Genomic DNA, 13,195 nt, shown 5'->3' on the forward strand with positions numbered 1-13,195 from the left:
GAGTGTGCCAGCCCTAACCGGAGCTATGGGGACACTTTGGCCGTGGGGGAGGGACTACCCCTGAGGTGTTGCTGTCCCCCCAGGTCCCCAGAGTCCCCACACTGTGTGGGACGTTTTCTGGGTCCCAGCCCACCATGGTTAACATTGTAGTTAGCCCTGCTGGTTGCCATGGCAGTCACCGTTCAGAGAGCCCGTCCCCGGAGCCTGTGTCCCCGTCTACCCCTGGGCCTTTCCTGGAAGAACAGCGCGGTGTCACGCAGGCGAATCCTGGGGACCGAGATGTAATCCAGCTCAGTAGAGCTGCCATCGCAGGCACTTCCCGTGAGAGGGCCACCCTGACCCCTGCAGCACCACGCAGGAGAAGACGCTGAGGCTTGAAGCCATGAGCCCTTTCCTTGTGTGCACAGCTGTAGAGCCGAGTGACTCCGTGTTTCAAAACCCACTGGTGCTCGGGATCCTTTATTTGACAGTGACAGGGTTCCAGGTGGAACCGTCTTTCCAGCCCCCACAGCCTGTCTGGCCTGCGCCATCGCTGGATCGAGCTGTGTCACCTTCTCAGAAAACACACTGAAGCAGTGCGACTCTGACGTGGCGACTGTGCGGGTGGAGGGAGGTGGCACAGGGCACAGGGCTCAGATTCGTTCTGAGGACGGTCTCTCCATGCCTGGGCCCTGCTGGGATTGGCCTCATCTGTGGGTTCACAGAGGCCCCCCTGGTGTGGGAGGATTTAATGGACTTCGTGTGTTCTTGCGGACGCAGGAACAGCCTTCGGGGGTGCGGGTGCCGTGGCCCGCTTGTTTCATGAAGGAGGAAGGAGGTGAGGCCTGGGGGCTACAATACCACGCCTGGCAGCTCCCCCATGGGCTGTATCATCAGCCTCCTGCCAGAGGCCTCGGGTGGGAGCCTGAGGGCCGCCCCACCGCACTCAGCAGGGCTCTGGGAAATCGGGCGCTAGTCCTCGCTGGGGTCTCCCGTGCAGTCCCCACCGCCCCGGTGCAATCCACATCCCACCACCGGCCCTCACTCACCAAAACCAAGGGTCAGAGCCACAGCGCGTGTGAGAGCAGGAGAGGGCAGGGGAGCCCCAAGGGCCCGGGCTGGCACGCTCCACGCTCAGACAGCAGGGAGCAGGACAGGCCCTCCTGGCACCAGCAGGACGGCCCACCAGGAGTGCACAGGGCCCAGCGGGGGTCTTGGGACAGGGTCAGGCTGGCATGAAGCAGCTTCTCCCAATCTCTCCTGATCCCAGCAGGGTCCTGGAAGACGCTAGCTTTGTGACTGAGGACTCGGCTGCCGTATGCTCTGCCCTGCTGTGTTCTGGGAAGATTTGGGGCAGTGTTGTGTGCCAGGCGCACAGCTGGGTCCTGCTGCAGTCAGTCCCCCGTGACCCCGTATTTCATCCCTGGGCTGGATTATTTTTTTAATTTTAAAGTGGCATGTGTTCACCCTAACAAGTCAAACAATGCTTGTGTTGGTTTTTTCTTTTTTTTTTTTTTCTTAAGGTGGAGTATTGCTCTGTCACCCATGCTGGAGTGCAGTTGTGTGATCTCAGCTCACTGCAGCCTCTGCCTCCCAGGTTCAAAGGATTCCCCTGCCTCAGCCTCCTGAATAGCTGGGACTACAGGCATGTGCCACCACGCCCAGCTCATTTTTTGTGTTTTAGCAGAGACAGGGTTTCACCATGTTGGCCAGGATGTTCTCCATCTCCTGACCTCGTGATCCGCCCGCCCCAGCCTCCCAAAGTGCTGGGATTACAGGCGTGAGCCACCGCGCCCGGCCTGCTTTTCTAATTGAAAAAAATCTGGTAAGATGATAAATTGGAGATAGGGAAAGAAAGGCTTATAAATGAAGCTGATGATTATCAGCAAATGTTCTTGATATTCATTAAAAAAAAAAATAGCAGATACTGGCGAGGCTGTGGAGGAGACTGACGCAGATACACGTCGGTGGAACGTGAATGAGATCAGCCACCAGCCACCGTGGAGGGCGGTTCAGCCATTCCTCAGAGGGCTGAGAGCTGCCCTTCGCCTCGGCCCAGCGATCCCATTACTGGGTATAAACCCAAAAGAAGGAAGTCGCCCTGCCAGCCCGACCCTTGTACCTGTATGCCCATCACAGCACTGTTCACAATGGCAAAAACGTGGAATCAGCCCAGGTGCCTGGCAGTGGTGGACTGGATGAAGACATGGTGGTACATACCCACCACGGGATGCCATGCGGCCGTCACCGAGAGCAGTCATCTCTTCGGCAGCAGCCTGGGTGCAGCTGGAGGCCCGTATCCTAAGTAAACTACCGCAGACCAGAAAACCGAGTGCTGCGTCTTCACACGTAGACGTGGGTGCTAAACACCGGGTACTCCTGGAGTACAGATGGGGCCGCAGACCCTGTGGGGAGTGCTGCAGCGGGAGAGAGGGAGAGAAGCCTTCGGAAGCTTTGGAGGACGGGGTGGCAGTTGCTTTGGAGAAGCCGGTCACTGCGGAGTTCAGGGAGGAGCTTGACGAGCACCTTCTCCAGCCTCTCCGTCCTCCCAGATAGAAAGGAAACCAGGTCCTGGGCCCGCGGGGGCCTGCTGGTGGACCCCACGCTGTGGCTGAGGGACATTCCGGGGCCTGCCCCAGGCCCTGGATGCAAAGCCAGTGCCACCCTCAGGCCCAGACGGGAGCTGAGCTGCGAACGAGGCCTCCAAGGGCATGGGTGAAGCCAGAGCCAGTTCCAGTTCCATCTTTACATCGGCCTTTTCTGCTCTGCTCTGGAAACATGCCTCGCGCTGCCCCATGCCTGTGTGCTGTCGCACGTTAGGTTACCGTCCTAGGATACGCACGGGAGCGCAGAGCCCCGTTCGTGTTTCCCGAGAACCTCTGCCTGGAATGTGGGCGGAGCTGGGACCCTCCCCGTCCCCAGGGTCCCCACGGTCCTCACGGCACCGCCCTGTGTTGCAGGTGTTCCACGGCCGCCCCTTGGCGCTGGCCTTCATGGAGCTCACGGTGCTGCAGAGGTTCCACGAGCACGTGCACCAGCCCTGCGTGCCGCCCTCACTGCGGGCCGTGCTGGGGCGGCTCAGTGCTCTCTACGCCCTGTGGTCCCTGAACTGCCATGCGGCCCTGCTCTACCGAGGTGAGGCTCCTGACTGTGGGCCCCTGTCCTCCCTGGAGTTGGGGCTGCCCTGTCATATCCAGGAAGCTGCCGGCTGCACCACGGCGCTCCTTCCATGGGACCTACTGAGCACTTGCCATGGCAGAGGGCGCTGTGGACAGATGAGGAGCCCAGTTCCATGAGAAACATATGGGGCACAGCAGTATCAGGGTGGCGCGGAGAGACCCAGGTTTCCTTTCGCTCAGAGTTCAGTTCAGAGAGCACTTCTAGATGGCCCACTCATGCTTGGCAGCCCGCTGCGCTCTGCAGAGCACAGAAGCAACCTAGGTCCCATAGGGCACAGACAGACATGAGCCCAGGAGTGTCTAGACTTGAGAACCCTGGAAGGCTTCCTGGAGGAGGGAGTGCTGGGGCTGATTCCTGGAGGATTGGTGGCAATGGAGTAAACCAAAGTTGGTCACTCTTTTATTCGTTGTTGCCCCAGGAAGCCGCCTTAGGTGGTTTTTCCCAGTGGCTGGCCCCATGTATCTTCGGTACTAGGATGCAGTGTTTATCTGTTTATATCCCGAGTCTCTGGGCTTGTGAGGAGTAAGATCCTCCCCAGCCCAAGAGCTAGCTTTTACCCCCTGGAGGGTGGTGCTGACTCTGTGGAGAGCTTGACTGGGCTCAGGTTGGTGCTGACCCCATGGAGGCCTCGACAGTGCTCAGGTATACCAAGGAAGGCACAGGAGTGTGTGGCAGAGAGGGTGGGCACAGGACAGGAGCCCCACTGCTGCCTGAGGAAAACCCTAAGTGATGAGACTCAGTTCTCTCCTGCAAAAATCACAGCAAACGTAGATCCCGTCACAGATGTGCTCCTGAGCGTACAAGCCGTACCGCCGACCTCTTGGGACTCCACCGGAAGCCACAGCGGCTGGAGGTGGCACCAAGGGCCAAGTCCCCTGCAGCTCTGATGGCTCAGTGTCTCTGCAGGTGCCCCCCCTTGGGTGGTCCTAGGCACCCCCATGCCCCATGCCCCCTGCCGTGCACACCTGCTTCACTCTGCCTAGGAACTCCTTCCTCACTTCCTCCCGAGGGAGGAATCCGCCCAACCTCCCCCACTCCCAGCAGGTGTGAGCCCAGCAGCTGCCCGTCACCTCTGAGCCTGGGGCCTTGCCTCCCTGGCTGCTCCGGGCCAGAGACTATCCAGGGCCCGAGCGGGAAAAGGCTCTCAGAACTCAGCCCCTGAGCCAGCGAATTCCTCAGGTCAAAGCTGGGCTGGGAACAGCAATGACACTGATCTGTAAACTCAAAACAGGCCTCCTGTGGGGCAGATTTGGGCAGTGTGCTCAGGGCATGTTGGTGTTGGGGGTGGTTTTGGACTGAGGACCCAGCACCCACGTGACTGAGGCTGTGCTTGTAGGTGGATACTTCTCCGGTGAGCAGGCGGGAAGAGTTCTGGAGAGTGCCATCCTGACCCTGTGTTCCCAGGTGAGCCGTGGGTGCCGCTGCGTTCTCTACATCCACGTTACACAGCTGCCCAGAGCTGACACACATCGGCTTAGCATCACCCAGTGTAGTTATACACTGCCTTAGATTACCCAGAGCCTACACACGCTGCCTTAGATCACCCAGTGTAGATATACACTGCCTTAGATTACCCAGAGCCTACACACGCTGCCTTAGATCACCCAGTGTAGATACACACTGCCTTAGATTACCCAGAGCCTACACACGCTGCCTTAGATCACTCAGTGTAGATACACGCTGCCTTAGATTACCCAGAGCCTACACACGCTGCCTTAGATCACCCAGTGTAGATACACGCTGCCTTAGATTACCCAGAGCCTACACACGCTGCCTTAGATCACCCAGTGTAGATACACGCTGCCTTAGATTACCCAGAGCCTACACACGCTGCCTTAGATCACCCAGTGTAGATATACACTGCCTTAGATTACCCAGAGCCTACACACGCTGCCTTAGATCACCCAGTGTAGATATACACTGCCTTAGATTACCCAGAGCCTACACACGCTGCCTTAGATCACCCAGTGTAGATACACACTGCCTTAGATTACCCAGAGCCTACACACGCTGCCTTAGATCACCCAGTGTAGATATACACTGCCTTAGATTACCCAGAGCCTACACACGCTGCCTTAGATCACCCAGTGTAGATATACACTGCCTTAGATTACCCAGAGCCTACACACGCTGCCTTAGATCACCCAGTGTAGATATACACTGCCTTAGATTACCCAGAGCCTACACACGCTGCCTTAGATCACCCAGTGTAGATACACACTGCCTTAGATTACCCAGAGCCTACACACGCTGCCTTAGATCACCCAGTGTAGATATACACTGCCTTAGATTACCCAGAGCCTACACACGCTGCCTTAGATCACCCAGTGTAGATACACGCTGCCTTAGATTACCCAGAGCCTACACACACCGCCTTAGATCACCCAGTGTAGATATACACTGCCTTAGATTACCCAGAGCCTACACACGCTGCCTTAGATCACCCAGTGTAGATACACGCTGCCTTAGATCACCCAGTGTAGATATACACCGCCTTAGGTCGCCCGGTGCGGACGCGCATTGCCTATACTCAACTGCCTTTGCAACCCAAACATTCACTTGTGTTCAGTGTTCAGTAAAAACTGTAGGATTGTAAGAAAATATACTCACATCAGAAATTTTAGCAAAAGAAACCTGCTGGGGCATCTCCAGGTCTGCACACACCTGGCCCCCTCTCACACTCCTTTTGCAGCTACTTTGAGAATTCTCTGAGCGTTCGGGGGACTCAGCCTCCAATTTAAATTTGTTTCATGGCAGTGTCCTTGATTATTATGTTCTTTTACCCATGTCACCCAGGACATCGGAGGGCCCCAACCCCATTCTCTGATGCAGTAGCTCTCTTCTGCCCTTCAGGGACAGAAGCTCCATTGCTGTGCCGTTGAGCATGGTGGCCGCTGGCGGGGGAAGGCAGCCGTGTGAGTGAGGGTCTGAGATTTCCTTTCATTACACTGAATTTGAGGAGCCACTGGTGCTGATGCTGCCGTGGTGGGCAGGGCCACTGTGTTTGTGGAGATGTCACTCCACCTTGGCCAGCAGGAACTGGACCCAGTATGGCTGCATTGTAGCACGGTGCCTCTGGGGACTGGAGATGTGCCCTTTCATCTTCCCTGTCACTGCTTTCACGCTTGATCTGGGAATAGGGGAACATCCCTGTGACTGGCTCTGAGTCTCTCTTGGGATTCATTGTATAACCCCCTTCCCTGAGCCTGCAGTACTGGATAAGGGCGTGTCTAATTGCAGCGCACTTATGTGGCTACATTTACTCCTCAACATAGAACCAGCCACTGGGAAGGGTTTCCCTTCCTCCAAGAGCCAGATTTTACCTCCTTGGGGCAGTGTTGACTCTATGGAGACCTTTAGAGTCCACAGGTGCACCAAGGAAACACGGGACATCCTCACAGAGAAGAGGGCATAGTGGGGAGTTGCTGTTGATAAAAAGGGCCTAGGTGTGGTGGCTTATGCCTGTAATCCCAGCAGTTTGGGAGGCGGAGGCAGGAGGATCACTTGAGGCCAGGAGTTCGAGACCAGCCCTGGCAACATAGTGAGCCCATACTGAGACCTCATCTCTATAAAAAATAATTTGAAAATTTGCCAGCCTGGTGACACACACCTGTAGTCCCAGCTCCTCAAGAGGCTGTGGTGCGATGGCTTGAGCCCAGGTATTTGAGGCTGTAGTGAGCCATGATCGCACCATCACACTCCAGGCTGGGTGACAGAGCAAGACCCTGTCTCAAAAGAATTAAGAAGTCACAGCTGATCCCCCAGTGAGGCTGAGGCCAAGGCCAGCTGACCACTGTGTGCCACTCTGCGTGTGCCCACCCACACTGCTCTCGTGGGGAGGCCAAGGTCAGGTGGAGAGGGCACCAGCCATCCGCTAGACCAGGGCCAGGAAACTCAGCCCGATCCTGCCGTTCACCTGAGTGTCATCTGCGGGTGTCCTTCTGCTTCCACAGCAGGCAGTCGCCAGGGACCATGGCCCGCAAAGCCCTTCACTTCTACCTGGCCCCGTACAGAACACGTTTGTCAGCCTGAGCACCTGTGTTCTGCCAAGAGCTTCTCTCTGGGAGCAGTGGCGTTTGTGGCCTCCGTGCTGAGGCACGTGGCCCAGGACCAGGTGGCCACGCCCTGCAGAGCACAGCGCTCAAGCGTGGAGGTGCACTCAGCCCCTCTGTGGTGGCTTTTGTTATTCTGTGATGACCAGCTGCCTTTGATCCGTATCATTAAAGATGTCTCCCATTCCAGGGTTCTACGCAGTGTAGACATGGCATTTCATAATAGTTAGTTTAAGGAAATTTTTTTTTCCATTTAAAAAAAATTCTTGAGAGTCCACACATATACATTTCGTGTGTCATATTGAAGAATAATTTGTGGAGTGAAATGGGAGAGTAATAAAGCTGCTGCCAGCCAAGGAGGCTTCCTATGATTCTGGCTTTTCCGAGTGCTCATAAATGCCTTCTCTATTACATGTTTTCTGGACATAGTTTCCTTTCCTGGAGCAGCAGTCACCCAGATGAGCCAGGGCTGAGGAACAAGCCTCCGAAGACAGTTGCTAATTCACGAGCTGCAGGGTCGTCATTTTAGGGCCTTTTCTACCTTAAAGGTTGGAAACAGACCAAGCACTGGTAGCCCTGAGCAAAAAGCAGCATGGTGCAAATAGCCACCTGCATGCCCAGGGCCTGAGCGCAGCCAACGAGGAGACCATGCGTTGGCAGCTGAGCTGAGTGTGCCGCTCGGGTTACCGTTGCTAGTGGGCCCTAGTGACCACGCGCAGGGCTGTTACTCTTTGGTCACCATGGAAATTCTCGGGAGGTGCCAAGGGTCTGGGCTTTGCTTTCCAACAGCTGAAAGACGACGCAGTTGCCCTGGTGGACGTGATCGCTCCTCCGGACTTCATTCTGGACTCACCGATTGGCAGAGCCGACGGCGAGGTAAAGGGAGGATGGAGCCTCTCGGGGGTGCCCCAAGGGCCGATGGGCATTTCTGCGGAGCTGAGGTGCTCCTGTGGGTCCGGGACCTGGTGTCTCCTGGGAAGTGGTCACACGTCGGGGAGTTTCTGTGGGGAGGGCCTGGGAGAAATCGGGGCAGTCTCTCTCTGGTGCTTCACCATGCTGGCTGCGTGGTTGCAAGGGACTTCCCCATCCCCTGCCTGCCTCTTCCTTCCAAGATGGCGTGGTGGCACTACCCATCTGCACAGGCAGAGGTTGGAGGTCCGCACACTGCAGCCTCTGCCCTCCTCCCGCTCCCCGGTGGCCTCCCCAGGCCCAGGTCTTACCCCCATCTGACCCCGCAGGCTCCTGGTCCTCAGGGTCTCTCCCCATCCCTGACCTGTCCCCTCTGACCATCCATGGCTGTCACGGGGGCAGCCTCCCCTGCCCCACCTTCCCCAGCTGCCTCCCTGTGGCTCCCCAGCTCTCCCCCTGCCCCCATGTTCCAGGATGATTCCTTCAAAGCAGATGGGGTCAGCCTCTCCCCTGAGGGAGCCTCCACCAGCCTCCTCGACTACCTGCCACGCCCCAGCCCCACGCAGCCACTGCCTCCCTCCAGGCCCTTCACCCCACGCTCCCCTCCTGCCCACCAGGTCTAGCCTCACTGCCCTCCCCGTCTGGCGCGCCAGGCTCCTGCCCACCCCAGGGCCTTGTGCCCGCTGCCCTGGCTGCCTGGAATGCCTTCCATTCTTTCAGTATAAGCTGACTGTCACCGCCTTGGAGAGGCCTTCTCTGGCCTCCAGCTGAGGCACTGCCCCCAGGCATGTACCCCACGGGGCCCTGACCATCACAGGTCCACTGGGCGCCTTCCAGCACGGGGCTGTGTCTGTGTCTGTCTACTGCTAGAGGGTCTTGGCGTGTCACTGTTCATGTGCCATGCCTGAAGTCCTTTGGCAGTGAGCCACAGAGCAGGGTTTATACCCTCTCCTGTCCCCTGCCCCCGCACCGAGTTCTTTCTGCTGAGGCCCCTGCTGGCATCTGGGTCTCTGCTCAAATGAAGATTGAGCCTTAGTGGGCAGGAGCCTTCCCCCCTCAGTCCTCAGGGAATGCTGACGTCCGTACGTGAGCCCTTACTGGCTTAGCGTGGGGCGGCGGGGGGGGGCCCAGCCCCTGGCCTCAGCATGGCCTGGCTACACCTGGGCTGCTGGGCTAGGCATGCCAAGAGGCAGGTGGCGCTAGGGTCCAGGTGGGCAGGGCAGGAGGTGAGAGTTCATGGTAGGGGAGTCAGGGATGCTCATGTCTGCGGAGGGCCTGCTGTCCTGCTTTGGGTGGCTGGCCCCTGGCCGTTCCCCAAACCCGCACAGCCAGATGATCACTGCTGCTGAGAGCCGAGGTCAGAGAAGCCCAGTGGGTTTTCCAGCCAGTGAGTGGCAGAGCCAGGATTCAGAGAGAGAGCTGTCCCCTGATGTAGGGAGAGAAGACTGCGGGAAACCTTGGGTCTTGGGGGAGCACATAGGAGGGGGACCTGCCCCAGTCGCCTCCATGGGAGATGCAGTCTCACCAGGAGCTGGGGGGCTCACCAGGCAGACAGGCAGGCATTCGAAGAGACAGTGGAGCCAGACCCGCCATGGAGGGAGGACTGCAGGGCACACGGGACTGTCTGCCCCCTACAGAAGAAGCTGGAGTGGCCACAAGCGTCCACTTGCTGTGCCTTGCTGTGCAGAGGCAGACCCGGCTCTGAGGTAGGGAAGGGAGCGAGGAAAGGAGAGCCCATGCCATGATGGAGGGGTGCCTCTGCCTCTGGGTTCCATAGTTAAAACCAGAGCCGACCGGAGGTGTCCCTGGCAGGATGGTTTATAAAACGTACGTTCCTCGCCGAGCGTGGTGGCTCACGCCTGTAATCCTAGCACTTTGCGAGGCTGAGGCAGGCGGATCCCTTGGGCCCAGGAGTTTGAGACCAGCCTGGGCAACATAGTGAAACGCTGTCTCTATAAAAATTACAAAAACTGAGGTAAGAGGATCGCTTGAGCTTGGGGACGGTGAGGCCATGGTGAGCAGTGATCGCGCCACTGCACTCCAGCCTGGGCAACAGAGTGAGACCTCATCTCAAAAAAAAGTACATTCCCCCCAGTTGCAAGGAGTTAGTGTATTAACCAGGAGCTGCCTGGTAAGAAATTCACTATAAATGAACAAACAGAGCTGTAGGTGAGTTGAGACCATCCTTAGACCAAGCCCGGTGCTCAACTGTGAAATGGAGCCTGGAACCCAGGCCCTGTGGGGCAGCAGCCTGGGTCTGTGCCTGTGTCTCTGGAGACCAGAGTAGCAGAGCGGGGAGGAGGGTTGCTAAGTGCATTTAGCAGGTGCAGGCAGAGGGGCTGCTTCTAAGTAAAATGGGTCAGTGTAAGCTGGGTGCAAAATAGACCACCTCCCTAGGCTCTGGAGACGGGCCACACTGGCCAGGCTGCCCCTTCCCACGCTGTGCAGGTGAAGTGTCTGCTTAGCTGCCCCTCACCCTTTGCCCTTATGTCCTTCCTCCAAGACGGGAGCTTCTCCTTCCATTTTCTCAGGCCACTTGGGCTGAGAACCGTGAAGTCTGCACGTCCCTTAGGGGAGTGCTGGCCTGGGGCAGGACGAGATGGGCAGGGTGTGGTGGCCCAGATCCAGGAATCAGCCAGTAAGGCCCACCTGATGAGGGCGTCATGCTGCTGGTGGCCACGTGCCACCTGTGCGGCCCGGAGCTGCCTGGGGTATGAGAGCAGATGTCTGAGCAGCTCTTGCTGCAGCCTTGCAGAATCCTGTGGTGGCTGCACTAAGAACCACGGTGTCGCGCCCCACAATCTTTTCCTTTTTTTATTTGAGATAGGATCTCACTCTGTCACTCGGGCTGGGTGCAGCGGCGCCCTCTCAGCCCACTGCAGTCTCAACCTCCTGGGCTCAAGCGATCCTCCCACCTCAGCGTCCCAAGGAGCTGGGACTACATGTGAACTCCTCCATGCCCAGTTAATTTTTGCATTTTCTTTTTTTAAAGATGGGATTTCGCCATGTTGCCCAGGCTGGTCTTGGGCTCCTGAGCTCCAGTGATCCTCCTGCCTCAGCCTTGAAAAGTGCTGGGATTATAGGGACGAGCTCAAACTTTGGGAGCCACCTCACCCAGCCAATAATTTCCAAAGAAGGGGGAAAGGGGGTGATTTTCACTATATAAATGTGTTTTGTCATACTTTTTTTTTTTTTTTTTTTTTTTTTTTTTTTTTGAGACGGAGTTTCACTCTTGTTACCCAGGCTGGAGTGCAATGGCGCGATCTCGGCTCACCGCAACCTCCGCCTCCTGGGTTCAGGCAATTCTCCTGCCTCAGCCTCCTGAGTAGCTGGGATGACAGGCACGCGCCACCATGCCCATCTAGTTTTTTGTATTTTTAGTAGAGACGGGGTTTCACCATGTTGACCAGGATGGTCTCGATCTCTCGACCTCGTGATCCACCCGCCTCGGCCTCCCAAAGTGCTGGGATGACAGGCTTGAGCCACCGCGCCCGGCTGTCGTACTTTTTAATTGAATTTTGCTAATTGTTTTCTACTAAAAAAAAAAAAGTTCATATAAATTAAATTTAAGTCATTTTAAATTTTTCCGAAAAAGTGACAGAGAATTTCCTGTGTTTTTAACAAAAACTCCTATGAGAGGAGTTGCATTTGCACGCTCAGCCATCTGGGGACCTGTCCCTTCTTTCTTCTTCTCTTCACTTGCTGGGTATGTTGTTTGCAGCTCTACAAAAACCTCTGGGGCGCTGTCCTGCAGGACAGCAAGGTGTTGGAGCGGGCGTCCTGGTGGCCGGAGTTTTCTGTGAACAAACCTGTCACAGGAAGTCTGAAATCGAAGCTGTAGTGGCACCAGCACGCATTCGGCTAAGTCTAATGACGCTGTGGCACTACTGAAGACGTGGACCTCAAATTCTGATTCCGGAAGACGCCGGAGATCGTGGGCACCTCCTGCGCCCGCGCCTCCTGCGCCCGCACCTCTGCCCCTAACCCGTTGATTGGCCTCACCGCCGAGGCGGACGGGAGGGAGGTGCCCGGCCGGCCGAGCTAATCTGGGATCGTGGTGATTTGCAGCGTGGAAAAGAAATGTGGATGATTATGTCTGCCTGATGCACTGTGGGTTTTTTGATAGTTAGAAGTTTGCACATTCAGTGCTCACGGTTCAGCTACTGACTGTCAGGTAGACTGCCCGTAATCAGGGATTTTCTGCTCAGACCGCCTGGGGTTCATCCTGGTTTTTACGGAGCTCCACTTCATTAAGGGGTCCACGGTGCCGGTCTGGTTTTTTGTCAGCTCTCCCTTGGCTTTGTCACATAATCAGATTATGTCATAACCCTATTAATTTGCACATAGACCATCTGAATGTCGTGGAGGAACATCTGTTTGATTACTTTCTTTCTGGAACTGGAAATTTCCATCGAGGAATTTTTTTTTTTTTTTTTTAATCTTAATGATTCGAATGGACAATTCAGGCTCCAACCCCCTCAGCTGTAATAAAAATCACTTCATTCGTAACGTGTTTGATCTGTTTGTCCCTGCAGAGTCTGTGCCCAGCAAGCTCTTGGGCACATGTGGCCTGTCCCCGCGGCACTGGCCACAGCCTGATTGCAGGCCAGACCCAGGCCATCAGTGCACACCTCCCGTAGTCACTCCTGCTCCCCACAGGGCTGGGGACTTGTCTACAACCCCCAGGCTTCAGTTCCTGGAGCAGCGCTGCCTTGGCCTCTGGATCCTCCTTCTTAACCTCTGATCAGCCAGGGCACGGAAGGCCTTTGTCATCAGTAGCAAAGGCCTGGTCACTCTGGTACTGGTTTCGTCACTCTGGTACTCCCTGACCCCCGTGGCCACCCTCTTGTCACCACAGCCGGGCAAACACATGTGACGCTGTGGGTCTCCATTGTGCTGAACCAACACGGACCAGTTCTTATAGTCCCAAGTAGCCCAGAGAACTTGTGAGCGTCTGAAGGGCACAGTCCAGAAAGTTTTTAAAAACTGGATTTCCTGCACTGGAAATCACTTCTCAAGCCCATTTTCATGTTTAGAAAAGGGATAGGACAGCCCCCACCACCACCACATCCCAC

General features: G+C 56.3%; 1 protein-coding gene across 7 annotated transcripts in view; it reads left to right on the top strand.

The window, feature by feature from the left end:
• The window catches only part of ACOX3 (acyl-CoA oxidase 3, pristanoyl), a 59,276-nt gene extending 46,647 nt beyond the window's left edge, over window positions 1–12,629 (top strand). For 3 of the 7 annotated variants that reach the window (XM_074395817.1, XM_074395822.1, XM_074395818.1), the window contains 4 exons: window positions 2,940–3,114; window positions 4,496–4,563; window positions 8,001–8,087; window positions 9,668–10,954. In XM_074395817.1, coding sequence (XP_074251918.1) covers window positions 2,940–3,114; window positions 4,496–4,563; window positions 8,001–8,087; window positions 9,668–9,865 — 528 coding nt within the window. In that variant the 3' untranslated portion in view covers window positions 9,866–10,954. The other 4 variants (XM_074395819.1, XM_039468190.2, XM_074395821.1 and 1 more) reach the window with 3 other exon arrangements.
• The last annotated feature ends 566 nt before the right edge of the window (window positions 12,630–13,195 follow it).

This window comes from Saimiri boliviensis, chromosome 3 (genome assembly GCF_048565385.1).
Source record: "Saimiri boliviensis isolate mSaiBol1 chromosome 3, mSaiBol1.pri, whole genome shotgun sequence".
Classification (NCBI taxonomy): domain Eukaryota; kingdom Metazoa; phylum Chordata; class Mammalia; order Primates; family Cebidae; genus Saimiri; species Saimiri boliviensis.